At 24.7% G+C, this 16,145-nt stretch overlaps 1 protein-coding gene across 2 annotated transcripts; it reads right to left on the bottom strand.

Moving 5' to 3' along the window:
- Positions 1 to 1,570: 1,570 nt before the first annotated feature.
- LOC107162281 (very long chain fatty acid elongase 4-like) lies at positions 1,571 to 15,110 on the bottom strand. 2 transcript variants are annotated; one of them, XM_089220889.1, is made up of 9 exons: positions 14,893 to 15,110; positions 10,606 to 10,811; positions 10,448 to 10,552; positions 10,089 to 10,279; positions 9,337 to 9,420; positions 5,781 to 5,837; positions 4,407 to 4,512; positions 2,120 to 2,256; positions 1,571 to 2,039 (listed from the first exon to the last, which is right to left on the bottom strand). In XM_089220889.1, the coding sequence occupies exons 3-9, from the start codon at positions 10,500 to 10,502 to the stop codon at positions 1,875 to 1,877; spliced, it is 795 nt and encodes a 264-aa protein (XP_089077015.1). In that variant the 5' UTR covers positions 10,503 to 10,552; positions 10,606 to 10,811; positions 14,893 to 15,110; the 3' UTR covers positions 1,571 to 1,874. The 2 variants fall into 2 exon arrangements, with proteins under 2 accessions (XP_089077015.1, XP_015364598.1); XM_015509112.2 differs by lacking the exon at positions 10,606 to 10,811.
- Between the last annotated feature and the right edge of the window lie 1,035 nt (positions 15,111 to 16,145).

Here is a 16,145-nt window from a genome sequence, read left to right as displayed (position 1 = left end):
ACTCAAAAATTAAATTAAATTTTATTTTATTTTGTTCTTGTCTTGTAATTTTTATTTCATTAATGTTTTTAAAATTATTAATTATTCGAGTAGTGAATATTATTCAAATTAAATCAATTTACAACAATGTAACATCGTTTTCAAATCTAATTTTAATATGATTATCATAATTCATAGTAAATTAATTATAATAGCCTTATAAGGTCATGATTTTTGTTTTTTACCTTGTCTATATATTACGCTGGTTGTTGTTTGCGCCTTACTATTGTTAATTTTGACCTTTTTTGTAAGACAGTTGTGCATCGTTCAAATTTTGGATTATACATCGTTTGCGTATTGATTGTTCAGAAGGTTCTACAGCATTTTTGCATCAATATAGAAATTAAAATAGACGTTCATTCAAAAGCGCAAGTTGTTTTCTAACTTTTATTTTAAAATTTGTTCATCTCTAAATTTACCCATATAATATTAAATTTTCAAATATTGCTAGGTATTTCTGTTTTAAAATATATATTATGTGCCATTATACCGTAGTAACTAGTAATATTGTGTTAGTAATCAACAATAATACGACGAAATCGTTTACAGTGGACTTCTGAATGTCAAAAACTTGACTAGGTATACGAGTACATTCAAAATCATTGGCTTAATTATACCACCGGTTAGACAAACAGGTTTCATTTTGTAAAAATTATGGATCATTACGATATATCAAGTATTGATTTATAAATTTTTAGTGCTTAATCAATTAATCAATTTGTATACAATTTATTTTTTTACTCAACTTATGTTTGTTTTTTTTTTTTTTTTTTTAGTATAAATGTAATTTTGCAGAATTACACTTTCGAGTTTTTGACGAATTTTGTCAAAACTTGATCTTAAAATTTTTTTGAGTTTATCTATCTTTATTATTTTTAAGTTTACAAAGCTTAAATTATTTACGATCTATATAATATAATTTTTTTATACCCTAATTGATGCGCATTTGATGTACAATAATTTGGTGTAAGTAATCTGACAATGTGCAAATGATGTATGATATTTTTGGATGGTTAAACAGATAATACGCAAATGATATAAATAGCCATACTTAGTACTTATCATATATTAGTACCTATTATAAATTTATACATTAGAGTTCATAAAATAATAATTTAATTGACTTATTTGACTTATGTCAAATAATTATCATTGATATATGTGGTAATTATTACAAAACATTATTAATTGGCTTTGGTGACGTTTTACATTTTAATAAAGGAAGTTATTATGGATATAATAAATATTGTATAGTGTATAAAAGAATAAAAATAATATATTATACAAAAAGAATTGTTTTTTTTTTTTTTTTTTTTAAATGAATTTATGGTTGTTTTAATTTATATATCACATATGGCTTACTTACAAATATTTAATAATAAACAGAGTAAAATAACAATTAAAAATAGTTTAAAATATGATACATATACACTGTAATGTCGTTAAATACAAATACGGTAAATAAGGACATTTAAACATAGTAGGTACTCAAAAAAGAGTATGCTTAACTACAATTGAACCAAACACATAATAAATGTTTTACTTGAAATCACAATTTATATGTTTTATATTTATATTAACAATGAACATTATTTAGTTTTAAATTTTATTATAATATTGTAGCGTAGATTGCGTAGAAGATATAAATGTCATACATAAATTTACATTTTGAAAAAAATCATAATTTTAATTACTTAAATCAATGTTGAATTACATGTACCGTTAATTACTTATTTATGATTAATGAACGGTATACATTGTATATATTATATATATACAGTATACACACATACACACACATGCACACACATTTAAATGTCTTAATCGTGTCTGGTTCACTGGGTCTTGTTTTTTTGTTTGTAGGTTTTTTTATAGAATTTAACAAACAAATAAAGAAATAAAAATACGTCAGCAAATATGTATGCAATGAATATTCTAGAAAAAGTGCAATTAAACACAAAAAGACCTGCACAATACAGCATTCCAATTATAAATTGTATCTGGAAATTACACATTATTCGTTAGACACACACATTTATTGTTAAGGATTTTAGGAGCAATGAATTAATACACGTCTTACTATTTGTATACGGGTTAGGTATTTTTTCCACCATAAATGCTTTTGGATGCTTGGCCCAAGTGCTGTTAAGAAATAGTAACTGTACATGACTACGTGAACAAATGAATTAATGATGGTTCCAATTGCAGCATTTTCACCTATTAATTACATATAGGTAGGTATAGTACAATCGTTATTAAATAAATGAATGGTACTTGAATATGTTTAAAATATTTTTCTTACACTTTTTAAAATAGACATTAAGAACAATGGATATCAGCTATTATGGTAATGTGAAACATGTAGATGTAAATATGTAATATTACTTTAGTATTAAGTATTAATTTATGTATACCTATTTAATTATTTAATTAAATCAATGTATTGCGGTATATCGTATATGGGTGTCCTAATTAACTCACTTATAAGTCAAACCAACAGAAACCTTTAGGTTTTTGGTAGGTACTTATAATTTATTGGTTCCTACTTTTGAATTCAGTTCAACAAACCATCAAATCTGGTTATGTCTTACAGACCTATAAATTTACTATCCTTTTTTTCAAAAATTGTTGAGAAATTAATTCTCAAACGAATTTTACCTAGTATCAGTGAAAATAAGATACTTTCTGACCACCAATTTGGTTTTCGTCAAGTTGATGAAATTTCCTACTCCCTGGAGAAAAAATTATATTGCATTTGTATCTTCCTTGATATTTCACAAGCGTTCGACAAGGTATGGCATAATGGTCTACGATTTTAAACTCAAAAAATGTACACCCTTCCTACTACCTTCTCATTAAATCATACTTAACTGACCGCAACTTCCAAGTATGTATTGTGGCTCCTTTGTCTCATAAAAAGCCCCTATAAAAGCAGGTATTCCTCAAGGTGATATACTTTCCCCGATGCTATACAACATTTACGCATAAGATCAATCTACGACATCTTACACGGTAATCGCAGAATATAAAGATGACAAAGCAATAATTTTCATCAATGCAGACCTTCTATTAGCTTCTAGAAATTTACAAAATCACCTACATCTTATGGAAAAATGGTATACTAACTGGAGATTCAAAGTCAATTAAGATAAATCTTTTCAAACTACATTCAATCTAAAAGTCTCCATGTCTAAATGTTAATATTTATAGAATCCAAATTTCATCTTCATAAACAGTAAAATACCTAGAACTTCTATTAGATCGTGAGCCCAACACATTAAATCAAAATGGTTACAATTAAACAATCGCTTACGAACTACGCACACTAAGCTCACTGCTGCACAGAAATAGACACACTAAATTAAACATCAAATTAATAATATATAAAACTCTTTTAAAACCCATCTGGACCTACGGGCTCTAGCTGTGGGGTAGTGCAAAAAAATCAAACATACAAAAAACTCAAACTTTTCAAAACATTTCCCTAACAAAAATATTAAATGCCCCTCCCTTTGTTTCCAATCTTACACTCCATAATGATCTAAAAATAGCTACAGTGCTTGATGAAGCAAAATGCTACTGCAAAAGATTTCACACCAAATTGAGAAGTACTCAATTCTAATCCTCTTAAAAAAACTATTTACCTTGTCCATTCCAGGTAATCCCTCAAGACAGCTTAAGAGAAGATGATGCAAGACCTTCTATCATAAATTTAAAATAGCTTAACTTAACCAACCAAAAAAATAAAATGTCGAAATTGGTATTGTCACTAATGGGTGACCTCAAAATATTCATGTAAATTACTCTGTGCAAATTTGCTTATTATTCTTGATAAGAACAGATTGTAAATTTCTTATAAAAAAAAAAAATTTTGTATTTAGGATGTATGATATATGAATTAAATCAGTAAAATCCAATTATTATATTATATTTTCAATAAAATGATTTAAGTATCAATTATATGTACATTGTTTGCATCTTAGAAAATTTATTTTAAAATTATAGGATATTTTAATAGTTTCATAGGTTTTCCATTATTATTTTTGCTCCTAAAAATCTAGATTAAAAAAAAGACACATTATTCTATAAGAAGTAGGTAGAATAGTTTTGTTACCTACTGGCTTACTACTCGTATATGCTTTTAAAATGCATTTATATTTATAATTTACAGCATCAATAAAGATTCATTAACGCCGCATTGTATGCTTCAATTTACGTCACCTTAAAACATTATATTACCTAGTGATTTCTCGTGAAAACCCTTGAACACCAAGACGACATACATTTTACTTTGTTTTTTATGTGTTCATTATGTACTAATAAACAAATAATACGAGTAATAATATAATATTATACACAATTCTTACTTTTGATGAATCTGAGGTGGGCAAAACACGTGATTACCATGTTAACATGATGGTAAACATGTAAAAATGAAATGTGCGATTGTTTTTTTTTCAATACAAAAAACACCTAAAAAAAAAATATCAATAGAAAACAAAATGATATTGAGTAACTATAAATATACATTTATCATTGAAATTTTTTTTATTTCAATGCATCTTTACACTGAATCATGTATACGTGTATTGCCTATGGCTTGTTTTGTTTTAATATTTGACAAGTAAAAACTAAAAATGAAATTCAATATGGACTGTAGTTTTTTACGTTAAAACATTAGCTATCTTTCGTCCATCGTACCTACCAATAAAACTAGTTTTGCGGTAAGCAATCTGAAAACATATTTGAATTATTTTTGAAGTTTACTTAAGAATTATAATTTAACTTTTTTAAATTATGACTATTATAGTCTTATCTAGTAAGGAAAATATAGTTGAATGTGATTTTAAATTGTAAAAATTTAAGAATTTTTAAACTGTGTTAATACGGAATTAAATTTGTTTAAATCGGGTCAATTGATCTCAAGTTAACTTCATAAAACATTTATATATTTTCAATTTTATTATCGTATTGTTAGTTTTGTCGATGCGATGGATACAAATTATTTTGTTACGCTTTTTAGTAAAAAATTAATTTGTCAACCATAGATTAGTGAAATTTGCTAAGCCAGCTTTCTTTTAGACACACATTAAACATCATTCACACGACAAGCAGTGTTAAAGAAATGGAATGCACCTATACTGAACTCCTTAAAAACCGAGGGTTTTCCATTAAAAAGTCCTAATAAGTAATTTGTCTCATTGACAAATCTTCCGTAAATTAACCTAGATAGCTATATCAAATATTAAAGGACTATCCGACTAAAAGAAACCCGTCATTTATTTTTCAACCTAAAAATAGCAAACAGACTGACTAACATAATAATGATACCATTAGAATTTAGTTGTGATTTCGTTCGCTAGTTAAGGACATATTTTATTAGATTGCGCATCAGAGATTTGTTGATCGTGACGGCTGCCAAACACAAATCTGGAAATATCTAGCAATAATCACCAAAAGTCTCAATTTTTTCAAATGATCTGATCAAATTTAAAACACTAACTACCGTATAATCCGTATGTTACTATATTCGATTTTAGTTTAATATTTTTGAAAAAAACATCACTGCATTATAATATTATGAATTTAACACAAATAAACAAAGTGAAATAATTATGTATCACTGTTCGTAAATTAATTTTTATCATAATATTCATGCCAGTTAAGTATAATTGGTAATTTAAATAGATTGTATGTGTTGAATGTTCATCTAAAATTTTATCAAAATAACTTTTACTTACCGTGTCTAATAAGTCTAATATTTTTGAAAATGCAAAATACCATGATGCAACATGTATCTAGAACAAATAAATCAGAGGTATCATAAATTTTTTTAAAGCAAGTACATATAAATACAAATAAATGGTAATTTTAATATTATACAATTCAAACTAAAGCTGATATGGACAATGATCATTGGTACAAAGGTGATATTGACTTAGTTTTATGGGAGTGTGTGATCACTAAAATAACACTAGGTAATTAATGTTTTTATGCATGACTTTGGTAGATATGTATTAATGTTACACATTTTGTTGAGTATAATATGCTTTTTGATACGTATCTCATCTGGCCTATTCTCAACTATAATACCTTATAGGTATCTAAGTATCTTATAAACGTATAAGATAAACATATAAAACATAATATTATATTATATGCAAAATTAAAATATATATGACAAAAAATTAGGAATACATTAACTTAATATTCTAAATATTTAATACTTCTTGTTTTCTTACTTGAAAATGTATCAATTATTTGTTTAAGATACATTAATAAATGCAAAATAATAGTATCTGAAATGTATTGAATCACGTACTTGGAATGCATTATTATAGAGCATACAAAGATATCGCTCTGCATTTCAATCAGAATAAGTAGTAAATCTATTAAAAATAATTTTAAGTGAGTTTGAAGCCACCCAAATCCAGTGACACCCTATCATGCAATCTTTATTATACGATTGCTCGTATTAGCTATTGCGATTGTATTGCCATGTTTTAGTATCATCGTGAAGACTAGACTTAACAAGAGATGGGGAGATGGACCATAAACGATTAGATCTGCTGTATATTATACAAAACTATAAGCTATAATATAGTCATAATAACTTATAAAAAATAACTACACAATAGAGTATAGTTGTATCAAAATCATGATAAATGATGATATAATGTACGTATATTGTACGTATGTCACTATGTGTATTATACATTATGTATTACCTAAAATGAAATATAAATTCGCTTAATATGAATATGATCAACAATATTATTTTATAAGCTTATTAAAAAAAAAAAAATGTCAAGTGTGTAATAGTGAATGAATCAAAAAATAAGACAAACATTTGAATTGTATTTTTTTTATGCCATACTTTATTATGCTATTTTTTTTGATAATAATTAATATTGCTGTTATGTTAATAGACGTTTGTATTGGACTTCTTCAATTTTTTTGTATTATCAATGATTCCCCAGCCTCACGAAAGTTAAATTTGGTGTTGTAACTTATTTTTCCATCAGTAATTTGATATTAAATTTGTTTAATTTTTATGAGATTTTCGAGATTCTATAATAATAGTTAGTATAAATTCCTAAAATATTACATTGGTAGTTTATTCAGTACTAATGTTATAATATTATAATATAACCTATATTCAACCCTATAAAAATCAATTTCTCACCTAATTACAGTAAAAATAAAAATCATAATGTTTGACCAATTACTAATTTATTATATTAAAATAAATTTAATAACTTTTTGTATTGTACAAGTACATTGTTAATTAATGCATTCAATTAGTTATTTTTTATTATATACATTAATCAATTACAGGTATTATGTTTATTTTTATTTGCTAATTTTGGACTGATCAGAACATTATTTAAGATTCTGAGCGTAACGATGAATGTATTGTATTTAAAATGATTTGTGATTTTTCAACTAAACATTGATGATATTATATAAGCTGATATTCTGCAGTAAATTAATGAACTCCAGTCAATTAATATTTGATATGTAGGTACTGCACACAAGTTTGTTTTTTATAACATACATTAAAAATGTTAGTAGAAAATTCCCAAACATTTTTTACGCTTATATCAAAGAAAAGTTTATTGGAAAGTTACGATATTTATAGTCATGAAATATTTTCAATTATTATTATTATTATTTTTGTATTTGATTATTTATACAAGTATGCTAGGATGGCACAATGGCTTATATTCAGAATCATTTTTCGTATGCAATGAACTCAAATATAATACATTAATTTTAATTAAAATTACATGCTCGACATTCGACAATTACTGTACCTACAACTGAGTGGTATCCACTTGTCAATCTTTATATAGTTATAAATAAAAATATAATTGGTTTGAACATTTAGTATTTAAACTATTACTTAAAAGTATTAAAACAGTTAAAATATTTATTTATTTTAAAATTTACAAAAAATGTATGTGATTTATTAAATTCTATCTAAGTAATTCCATTACAACGATGTCATCATCAATATCAAATGCAGGCTAAAGTAATTTTTACGTTACAAACATTGAGTTGGATTATTGATGACAATCTCCAAGTGTCTATCAAGTTTTTCTTGTACATTTTATTTATGTACATTGTAAATTTATTTTTCAAATTCGATTTCTGTGTATTTTATTGAAGTGTATTGACAATAACATTTTCGTAGAATACTTCTGTGTCAAGTTTTTTTTATCTATAATTGCTTCATTCACATATGTTATCTAAATTTTAGGAAATTATCCAAGTATTCTCTAAACGATTTATAAGTACTTTAAGGACTTGATCTAAGAATGTAGATAAAGAATTTTCCATTGATACTTCTATTCGCTAGTTCAAATAATTAATTTTGGAAAATGTTTGTTTCATATAGATGTAGTTTTATAAAGTACAATTTTCTTCCATTTTAATAATTTAGTTGGATTGTTATGAAAACTGCGTGTAATATTTACTGACATTTAAAACTTGGGATTATAGTATTACAGTAGTATAATACCTAGTATAACCAAATCGAAAAATTTAATTTTTTTTTTACATTAATTTTATTAGTTTTATTATTATATTGAATAGTATTGTTTTATAAAATATTTATGAATTTACTTAATAAATTGGTCACATGAGTACGTCTTAGTGACAAAACAAAAGGCCTCTGTATTATACACATTCTATGATTTTAAGATATGAACATCAAACATATTTTAACCAATTACCGCAATAACCGTGATAACCGAGTGTTAAGCTCCCGGAATCACTAGCTAGAATCGCTAAATTTCCACCATCGTCCAATTCGTTATTTCTACTAATATACTTAAGTAAATGTATAATATAATATGTAAATTTATCCTAATAGTGAGAGAATAATTCAGACAAAATTCGGGTCTAATATCTTTTTAGGTTATACAAATGTTTATCTTTAAAAGTTTTGGACCTTGTCAAGAAATTAGAATTTTCTATTTTATTTTAATAAATTCATAAATGTATTATTAATGAAAATGCTGTAATTGAAATTTGAAAGATTTAAATAAATTACTTATTGACTAGGTTTTTATCTAGCTAGAAAATATTTGCAAGCACCTACTTAATCTAAGTATCTTTATGTTATTGACACACTTCCTGACCTTGTTAGTTACTTTTATAAAATTCAATATTAATACTGAAATGGTTAAAAACGATTTGTAATGCTAACTAGGAACTAATTATAGTAAACGTAAACTTTAAGTTAGTAAATATATTATTATGTTAATTATACTTGATAAAAAATATTTTTACCTCATGTGCAATGTTACTTTTGGTATTATCAGGATGACATGCATGGTTCCACAAATAATTAAAAACTTCTGGTCTAATTAATTGCTAAAATAAAAATTTCATCACGAAAATAATTTAATAATCAATATATTATTATTTTAGAATAATTATTTTTTAAATATAAATGTATAATAATTTTATAAACACATTAATTGAAGTGTTATAATAACACTATTAAATATATCCAATGTAATAATAATATTAAGGATTTAGCTATTAATATTTTTGTTTCAAATTTTTTATTAAAAACACCCATTTTTTAATTTTTATTTGTGTTATCTATTACTAACACATTACATTACGAATTTGTCGTTCATAAAATCAAGAATAAAGGTAAATAAAATACTATTTTAAAATGTACAAGGAACTTACAGTTTTTTAAATTCTCACTCATTATTTCAAAATTAAAATATCATAAAAAAATTATGAGACTCTCCAGACAATATTCTTGCTTTAAAATTTATTAATATATCGATTAACTCAAGTATTAAAATTAACAGAGTAAAATTAATTCTTCTCAACACAAAAATTGAACAAACACATATGTGTATAATGTTTTTAGGAGTTCTTAAGAATATTGTTATAAGTATATGTATATATCTGCACAGATACACGTGGTTGATTCATCATATCATTAGTTCAAATTAAATTATTTCTTATTGTAATAATAATAAAAAAATATGTATTATAATTTATAACTTTTATAAACTCACGTAAGCTAAAATGTAACTATTAAATATAGTCTGCATTAAGTTATAGAATAGGACCATGTACTTAATGTTAATTGGTTCTCGGTTTTTCATTAATTTTGGGCCCAGCTTAAATACAAATGTTAAGTACAGTGCCAAAATACTGCATACTGGCCATGGTGAATTAACAAATAACCATGAGTCAATTGTTTTATCTAAATAAAAATATTATGATATTATAGGTACTTACAAAATATAATGTTTTAAATAATAAAATGTGTTATAGAAAAAAAATTGCAAATATATTTTTAATTTATTTTATAATTAGTAATAATATCTGTTGTACATTTATTAACATACCTTTTTAGTAAAAATTAACTAACCTGATTTTAACTCTTTGAATAAGTTTTGGAAAACATGACCATGTGTTTCATTCATGATTTTATGAGTCGCCTCTACCAATTTCTATATTTTAAAATATTTATTTCCTGAAACAATAATGGTTAAGTATTGTGTTAAAGATTATACACCTAGTACCCACCTATATAACTAATATCACTAAACATATTGTTTAAATGTAGCGTGTTATTTTCAAAATAAAATGCTAACGCGGTTTCAAATAATTCCAACCTAGTTGAGCTGTGTTTTAAATTGCAGTTTAAAACTTCCCGATTCCCCAAGTGTTGGTAACAATAACATTTGAAACAGAAACAGAATGTATTGATAATATTCCTTTGAGTTATTATTCTAGAATCAATAATAGTAGTTTGAGTGGTATTCTCTGCTTTAATTATCAATAAGGTATAGTTAATTTTTTGTCTGTTATTATAAGTGATAAATAATCAGAGTTGGAGTTTTGTGATCTCACGAATAACACAATAAATAATATTATAATCGTATTTCTCCAATAAAATTGGAAACACCACTTTGTGAAAGTTAAACACACTTTGTATGTCCTTAATGTTAGGAAATATATATAATTGTAAGAGGACGTGATGCTCGTTTTTGCTGTCTTCGTCTTATATTCACATATTCTAATAAATTTAAAATACTATAATACTATATGATCTTATTATTAGTTTTAATGTCAGAGACTTAGAGTATATTTACCTATTTTCAATAGATAGATAAGAAAATAACTGGTTTCCAACGATTTATCGATATTTTTTATATTATAAAGCGAGATGTAAGAATGTTTAAATTTCAATAAATTATACAGGTACCTAGGTATTATGATGCATATGGTGTATGTATGGTCTATAGACTATAATGTTCTAATAATTCACATTAAGATTGAAATATCGAAAAATCGTATGGCAAGAAAATGTTATTTTTATCGTTGAAAAATTTTATGGGAAAAGATCAATTATTTACTATAATATTCAATATAATAAAATTGTATTGAACGAAAATATATTTTGTTATGATGCCTTGGTAGGGAGAAGACAAGAACCTCAGGAACACGCCATCATGAAAGTATGAAGTTATGATGTGATTGGTTATTATATCAAATTTTTGTTCATAAAGATAACGCAGTCATTAGTACCTATCTTATTTTTCATAGTATTGGTAATAATTCTTAATAATCGAATCGGTACGTAAGAATCAATTTTATAAAAGGTTAGGTAACCTATCTACATTAAATCTTTAAAAGCATTTTAAATTAATTTATCAGTCCATTTTATTTTATTTAAAAAGTGCTTATTTTTAATGAAGCACATTAGCCTTTTTTAACTGATGGAAAATTAAAAGATAATGAATTTTATAAAATGTGTTGTATTGTTATCATTTATTTTTATTTTTATTTAGTGTCTCTGATATTTATTAAATATTGGTTTTAGACATAAAGTACAATATAAACACATTGTGTGTTAATACTTATTATACAGAGTATTTTACCATCATGTTTGTTCAATCAATAATTATAATACCGAATATTTTAAAAACATTTCAAAAATTGAATCCTTTATCATTTTCATTGAGAATGCGAATTAAAAATATGGAATATTTAAAATTTAGGCAGGAGAAGAATGGTAAATATTATGTATAATACGTATGTATTAGTCCTATTATGGTGGGCACTCTGTATATTGATCTATCAGTTTTGATTCGTGGTTATAATACATAATCGGTTAGTAAATAAAACAGATCTGAGCACTATAGTAACTACTTATACGTATAGTTACAGTAATATACAGTAATATTATTGTTTCTATGCATTGAAATATTTCTACGTTGACGGTTTCGATCAATTTCGAACTATATTATGCTTTTGGTTGTATATATTCATTAATGTTAGATTCTCAGTAAATAGATCCCTCTGTGAGTTACAGATTATTAGTATATTATGTTCTGTTGAAATAAAATTCTGGTAAGAAATATTTATTAGATACCTATGTAAGTAGTATAGGTGTGCTCAGACTTTTATGGTAGGGTATGCGTATAAGGTGTGAAATGATCTCCCCTAAAATAAAATGCCCCTAAATAAATTACCAAAAAAATAATAGGCTTTACAACATTTTTTTTACATTTTTTTAAAAATGAAATAATATTTTTATAAAGACGTGTTTATTGAAAATAATATTATTTCAATATTTTTTTACATGATTGAACCACAAACTTTGATGGTACTTATATTATAGTAATTATTTTGTTAGTTTTTCTTTCTAAAAAGTGTTATTTTGGCACAGTTAATTGTATATGCTCTCTAAATAAGTATCTGCCTCCAGCCTATAGGGCAGCAAACATATACCCTATATACCCCGTGATGGTAATCACATAATGAATTTGTCTCTATAAATGAACACTTACAATATTATTAGCGAACGTTTGCATTTAAACCCTGAATGTTTATAGTAATTCGTAATAGACTCACGGTCATTAATTTTGCAAAATATACCTACATGCGGCTATGGTTCAATAAATAAGATTGAGTTATTTAATACGTAGTGGAAATATCAATATTTGTATATCTAAGATATAACTTATTAGTTTCAAGAAATATTTAGTATCAAATTCTTTAGGTACTCCTTTCAGAATTTTGATTCCTTGACACCTGTAATGGTTTCAAGTTATGTGTACTACTGGATGGTTGGCCGTGATACCATATAAAACAGTAGTAAACCTTTTTAGCATGCAATATTACTATAAAGCTGTAATACTTACGTAGCTATTATTATAGATTTATTGATTTATTATTACTATGAAATTCAATATTATAACATGATAACATGATAATACACATGTCCATTTTACACTTTATGTTGCATCCACATGGACATTTTTTAAATGTATTTATTAGGTACACCTATTATATTAATTATTAAACGAATTAATCAAATTCTATGACTTTTCATACATATCTAGTCATCTAGATATCATACATTTTTAAATCCCTTGGGCTATATTTTTAACTTTATGACATTATTTTGTGTTTAAAAAGTTAATAACAGTATGATAAAAATAATGGACAATTTAAGACTAATTTTATTTATGCGTACAAATTTAATATACCTGAACATTTTTTAATGCATGTAGGTACTAACTAAACAATAATTTAAGTAATATTGAATTATTTCAAGTTTTTACTAAATACTTTATATGTATTTTTTAAATTACAATCAGGCAACAAAAGAACACATTGTTATGTTAGGTATGAATAACATCCAATTTTATCATAATATGAATTTTAAACGAAGGTAAGTTTTTTTTAAATTCCATTAAGAAAAATTTATCACGAATTTCGTATTCAATTAAGGTTCATTAATCGAGAGTTTTCAACGTTGATAGTTTGGAGTACTTTTAATGTTTAAATAACTCAAAAATAGTCAAAATATTTTAAAATTATACCATGAATACAATTAATTCCAAGTATTCAAGATTTTTTTTTTTGTTTACTAAACAATTATCGTAAGTATTCCAGTATTTGTGTTTTTTTTTTAGATATTCACTAAGATTTCATGAAATAAACTTCAATCTTCTCTCTCACCTACTAGATTTAATTTCCTACTAAAAATCACCATTGAAACATTTTTACTACTGTAACTCTTGATGATAGACACACAAATATTAGAGACTCATTTTATAATTGTAACACTATTCATCACTCCATTTAAGACCAACAACTATAACAAATTTCAAATAATTTATTACCATAAATCTGTAGAGTTACATTATTTTACAACTATTACAAATTACAAACTCATAAAAATATATTTTTTTGAAAAAGTTTGTCATTGTATTTTGATTCAGTGCACCAATTAATCGGAGATAAATGGATAGTACTACATTTTTTAAAGAAAATGTGTAGTGTGAATATAATTGAGTTAGGTTAAGAATGAATTTTTTTTATTGAATTAGAAATGCATATCAGTGTATATATATAATATGTATTAAATCGATTTCAAATATGTTTCCATTAATCATAAAAATTATAAAACGAAAGGTATATTACTTTATTCAATGGTTTTTGTTGCGTCAGTTTAGTAGAAAAGGGGTTTCCATGCAATAATTCAAAAGTTAACATTTTATTAATAGAATATACAAACATATTTTAGCATACAATTTCCCTTTTAAACCATTCATATTAAGATTATTTAGGTAATTTAACTATTCATAACTTTTAAATAGTTTTAGAAAAATATAAATACTTAAAAAGGTTATTTCTTATACCTTTTGTTAAAAATATTTATAATTCACTACAATATATAAAATAGGTAGTGAAATATTTAAAACTTAATGCGTTATTTTACCAACTACTTTATTAAAAAATAGGTAATTAATATATATATATATATATATTGAATTAAAGAATTAATAATTATCTTACCTTTAGACTTTAGTTATAATTTTATAAAAATTACGTTACTGTTGTTTTGAATGCTTAACTAATCATATTTATTGTTGTCTATGAAATGTTATCAATAAACATAATAGCTGTACTGCTTTATACTGACATTTATTGGTCGATGATACTCAACACGTTATCCACAAGAGACAAACTTCTGAACTGAACAGTATTGTTTCCCTAGCTTTGTTAATATATCAACTGCACTAAAATGTGTACTAATTACGATATCAATAATTATTTGAGTAGGTATGTGACGTAGGCATACTTAATGCCTAATCAAAAATCGTAAATTATAGATAGGCAACTCGTTTCTGATAATTATTAGGTGGTATATAATAATTTGTATACTACTATTGAATAGATAGACTTTAAATTATAATTGTAACGATTAGATGCTTTTATATAATCCATTTAGATAGATTGATTTTTTTAAAGCTTGATTAAACATTTAACGTCTACCTTCCACCCTTGATAGGAATTTTACCACGATTCGGATTGCGAATATTATAAATAAATTCCTTGCTGTTCGTATTTTATTTTCTCCATAATATGTGTTATTTTATGAAAACACGTTTTATTTAGTACATTTACCTAAATTAATTAATATAACATTATAAATATAACTTTTTTAATATTCTACTAAACACATTTTACTATTTATTGATGTATGACTAATTTTATTATTGTTTATGTAGGCGCTACCAAGTGTCAACTAGAGATAAACTATTATAAGTATGCATTTCCACGAATACTATGAGTATTTTAACTTCAGTTTAATTATTAGTTACCAAATAAAGAGTAGGTACTAAAAACAAATGTCAAATTATACCCAATTATTTACATGATATTTAAATTATTATTTTTTGGATGACATTTTTGAAAGTGAAAATGTACGGATAAAAATATATTAAGTTATGAGTTATTTAAGTCTAAGCGTGAATTATCAAAACGTCCCGAAATAAACACTCGAGATTAAAATATATGTAGATTAGTTTATAGATACTTCACAATAAATTTATTTGGATTAAAAATTGAAAATTATTCAACTATTTTGAATGAATTGGACGGTACAATTTATTCTTAATAACTTACGCAATATTAATTATTTATTCGTGATTCATGAATAATCTTTTCAAAATAGTTTGACAATTTGTTTATATATCTATTGAGTACATGAGTATTGTTGCTCAGACTTTTACTCATTTTTATTTTATTTTTATCAATTAGGTAGT

Source organism: Diuraphis noxia, unplaced genomic scaffold (assembly GCF_037042655.1).
Source record: "Diuraphis noxia isolate RWA-SAM2 unplaced genomic scaffold, SU_Dnox_SAM2 contig0002, whole genome shotgun sequence".
NCBI lineage: Eukaryota > Metazoa > Arthropoda > Insecta > Hemiptera > Aphididae > Diuraphis > Diuraphis noxia.
The sequence above is the reverse complement of the archived record's forward strand: the minus strand, read 5'-3'. Positions and strand labels throughout refer to the sequence as shown.

Bases quoted from the DNA above. Each gene is read 5' to 3' on its own strand.
- LOC107162281 (XM_089220889.1), bottom strand. From the start codon at position 10,502: ATGAATGAAACACATGGTCATGTTTTCCAAAACTTATTCAAAGAGTTA. The intron at 9,421-10,088 runs GTGAGTTTATAA...TTTTTATTTTAG, and splicing joins ATAGTTACATTTTAGCTTAC to CAATTAATTAGACCAGAAGT. The intron at 5,838-9,336 runs GTAAAAATATTT...TATTTGTTCTAG, and splicing joins AAAGTAACATTGCACATGAG to ATACATGTTGCATCATGGTA.